A 4,101-nucleotide genomic window follows, 5' to 3' on the forward strand; every position below is an offset into this window, starting at 1 on the left:
CTGAGTTTCATCATGAGTCCTGCCAACTTGGAAAACAACATTGAGCCTCTTTTGCTCCTTGTAATAATAAAAGTTCAATTCTTTTTTCTTTAATTCATTCGGATGTTTGGGGTCCCTCTCGTGTGATGTCAATGAAAGGTCATCAATGGTTTGTTACGTTTATAGATGATTGCTCTCATGCTACTTGGGTGTACCTCATTAAAGAAAAAAAAATGAAGTTTTTTCTATGTTTCAAAACTTTCATAAGATGGTTAGTACCCAATTTGGGGCGGTTGTCAAAGTATTGCATTCTGATAATGAGGGTGAGTACATTGATTCTGGGTTGGCAACATATTTTTTCCATTCATAGCATTATCCATCAAACATCTTGCATTGACACTTCCTAACAAAATGGGATTGTTGAGCACAAGAATCGTCATCTCCTTGATATGGCTTGCTGTATGTGTTTTTCTATGGACGTACCTCGAGCCTATAGGGCTGAGGCTGTTCTTACTGCTGCATATCTCATTAACCGTCTTCCTACACAAGTCTTACAAAAAAGGGCACCTCTTCAAGTTCTCTTAGGTTCTGAGTCTTTGTTTTCCATTCCTCCAAAAACCTTTGGTTGTGTGTGTTTTGTTCACAATCATTATCCTTCTCAAGGTAAGTTGGATCCTTGTTCTCTCAAGTGTGTGTTCTTAGGTTACTCTTCTACTCAAAAGGGGTACATGTGTTATTATACTTCCTCTCGTAAATAGTTTGTGTCCATAGATGTCACCTTCTTTGAGTCTCAATTATATTTATTGTCCCATCCAGTGTCCTGATTATCTCTTCAAGGGGAGTTTTAGAGTGAAGAGAGTCCTGTTGCTTTTATTATTCTTGACCCAGTACCGCCACCAGCGGTACTTGCTCCTATTGTTCCTAGCCCAGTACCACCTCCAGTGATATCTATTACTAACAATACAGAATTCGATGTTGCCAAGAACAGAGAAGGGCAAGTCTATGTCGGGGATAAAGAAAGGCAAAAAGTTACTTGGATACAAGAGACCATTTCTGATCAATCACTGTCATTTCCTTCTTTTGATGAAGGTCTAGGTAACTCTCGTGATATTACTACCTCTGAGTCTAAGCCTACTGATCTTGATTTCCCCATTACCAAGAGAAAATGTGTGAGATCTTCTACTCATCATCCTATTTCTAACTTTGTGTCTTATTCTCATTTGTCTTCTTCATATAAAGCCTTTGTGTCAAAATTTTCCTCTGTTAGCATACCTAATCATTTTCAAGATGCTCTTACTATTCCTAATTGGAAACCGGCCATGGTGGAGGAAATGAAAGCATTTCATAAGAATGGCACTTGGGATTTGACTGAGTTACCTAGGGGCAAACGAACTGTGGGATGCAAATGGGTGTATACCATGAAGCACAAGACGGATGGTTCAATTGAGCGGTATAAGGCTCGACTTGTGGCAAAAGGTTTCATTTAGACCTATGGAGTGGACTACCAAGAGACATTTGCTCATGTTGCAAAGATGAATTCAGTTAGAGTATGTAGACATCCCCGAACGCCCCGGGGAGGAACAAGTCCCCCCGTTCCGTTCGATATTGGGCTCACTACAGTTCGGACTCTCAATTTGTCACGGTTCTAAATCTGAACCAAAGAGTCCAAATCCGGCAAATCGTTTTGAGAAAACAGATTTTGAAAGAAGTGCCAAACAAGGACTGCTTTGCCAGATACAGAGTCGCCACCTAAATATTTTATTTTGGGAAAATTTAGGAAACCCTGACTCGTTTGCCTAAGGCCACGTGACCGTCATCACCAAAGTTGCCTCGGCTCAGGAACTTGGGTACGATTGGGAAAGGTCACTTCGTGAGCACCCCCGCTCGCCCGATCAAAGATCGGCCTCTACTAACCATGATATCTATTTTTGAAAACATTATGCGTTCTTATTCCGGTTATTAGCCTAGATTTACTATGTGATGCGCACAGCATACAAGTATAGACTGGATCGCCTGAATTGGAACAAAACATTTCATGTTTGTTTGTTTGAAAATGGTTTGATGGTACTACTCGCAAGTAGGCTAAGACCTGGATTTGCCACCCTCAGGTGGGCTTAGAAAACATGATTTTGCCACTATCTAGTGGGCTTAAAACACACAGTGAATGAATTATTCCAATCCAAATAACCCAACCTTCACCCACAGGCATTTAGGCAGTTATATCACATAAGCAATTAGCCTCATGGTAGGCATGCTATCATGGCAGTCACTCACACGAATGCAAGGATGCTAAAGCATAAAACTTACCGAGTACTCCAAGCCAAAACAGAAGCTAGGTTAGAAATCCATGCATGATCCTAACTATACAAAAGTGCCTAATGCAACACATGCAAAAATGCAACTATAGCAGGCTCGGCTATTCTAAACATGACATATGAAATGCTACAGCTAACATGTATTCAACTTGGAATTGAAAATACAATGCAGTTAGTATGATGCGTCGAGCCTGGTGCATGCAAAATAGATGAATGAATGCAAACATGCTATCATATTGTATGCTAATTGAAACATGCCCTAATCTAACCATCATAAGCTGGTAAATAAAAAGGAGAAAGACGTGGGGTTGGAAGACATACATCACACACACGTACACTTATTACAGTTGTGCCCTCGCTCGGAGGGTCCGAATAAATAATACAGTCCCGAATAAATATTACAGTCCAAATAATTACAGAACCCTAATTAATTAACAAATTAAACTAGGTAAGCTGTAAACTAGCATGCAAGCTAGGGACTGCCTCGACGTTGCTTCGGATGATGAATAATGCATGTCCGGGTTGCTTTGTGCGGAAATCCACTGCGATGCCCCGATTTGCCTCTGTTTGCAATTGTTCTTGGAATGCGTGCCAAGCTCCGGAAAGTTACTGACTCTTGATTTGCTGTAACAGAGAGCAGGAAAAAGGCATGGCAATGTATTTTCACAAATGTATGCATGCCTCGATCCTCGTGCCACCAATCACGCATCTCGATACATGATGGCCGAGGAGTCGAATTGTGCAACTCAATATAGAATGAATGCATATGAAAACACAACAAGATCGAGACTCCATCATGGATAATCCGGAGTGTCGGTGACTAGGAATTGAGACACGTTCCGTCACTTGCAGTACGAAACGTCCCTCGTTTCCCATGCTCGGGCTAACGCCTATCCCAAACACAAGGCAATATGCATGACATGCATGAATGCAATTCTAACATGTAACCTAGCATACGCAATGCTATGAAATGGCATATACGATGTACGAGGTAACATGGCATACACAATGCGCTAACATACAACCTAGCATACGCAATGCTATGAAATGAAATGGCATACACAATGCACAATGGACTTACACCAACATGAGTGGACCTCAGCCACACTCACATAAGAGGCCATGAGATGAAAATGAGACACTCAAAATGCGTGCACACATGCACGCAAACCGAGGACCGAACCTAAGACACGAATGCCACTCTACCAAAACATGGCAAGGCATGGAACATGGTATGCAAACATGAAAATTTTAGCACTGAAATGCGATGCAAAATGATCCCGAAACATGGAAACATGGCACCCAATGCATGGAATGAGACCCGAATCATGAAATTAGGTACATGGAATGACTTATAGCTATACAAAGCATGCATTATTTGAAAATGAAGTGTGAAGATAGAATCAAGGTAGTCCCAAAACAAGCATACTTACAGTTTTAAGCAAGGCCAAACAATGGACACAAATAGGACTAAGCTAGCATGCAAAAATGGCCCCGTAAGAGAGGTAATGAAGCAAGTAGTAGCTGATGGCCCTAAATGGCCAAGAGCCCTTCAACAAAGTTGAAGAGGGGCTCAAAATGAAGCACTTTACATTTTACAATAAGCCACGAAAACAAACACAAGTATGGCTAAACTATTGTGCAAGAAATGGGCCAAAAGGGAGACAAAGAAGCAAGTGATGGTTTCTGGCCTAAAACAAAGGAGGGCCCTTTAACAAAGTTGAAGAGGGGCCCAAAACATGGTATTTTATAGTTAGTGACCAAACCCAAAACAGTGCACATGCAAGCCTAAAATACTATGCAAAAT

The 4,101-nt window shown here is 41.2% G+C and overlaps 1 protein-coding gene across 1 annotated transcript; it reads left to right on the forward strand.

Annotated features, from left to right (window-relative positions):
• The first annotated feature begins 452 nt into the window (after positions 1-452).
• Positions 453-1,466, forward strand: LOC145820309 (uncharacterized). The gene is made up of 2 exons (XM_082915497.1): positions 453-642; positions 868-1,466. Exons 1-2 carry the CDS (start codon positions 453-455, stop codon positions 1,464-1,466), a joined length of 789 nt encoding a protein of 262 aa, XP_082771623.1.
• Positions 1,467-4,101: the final 2,635 nt, after the last annotated feature.

This window comes from Camellia sinensis, chromosome 1 (genome assembly GCF_055761805.1).
Source record: "Camellia sinensis isolate YWXY chromosome 1, ASM5576180v1, whole genome shotgun sequence".
Lineage (NCBI taxonomy): Eukaryota > Viridiplantae > Streptophyta > Magnoliopsida > Ericales > Theaceae > Camellia > Camellia sinensis.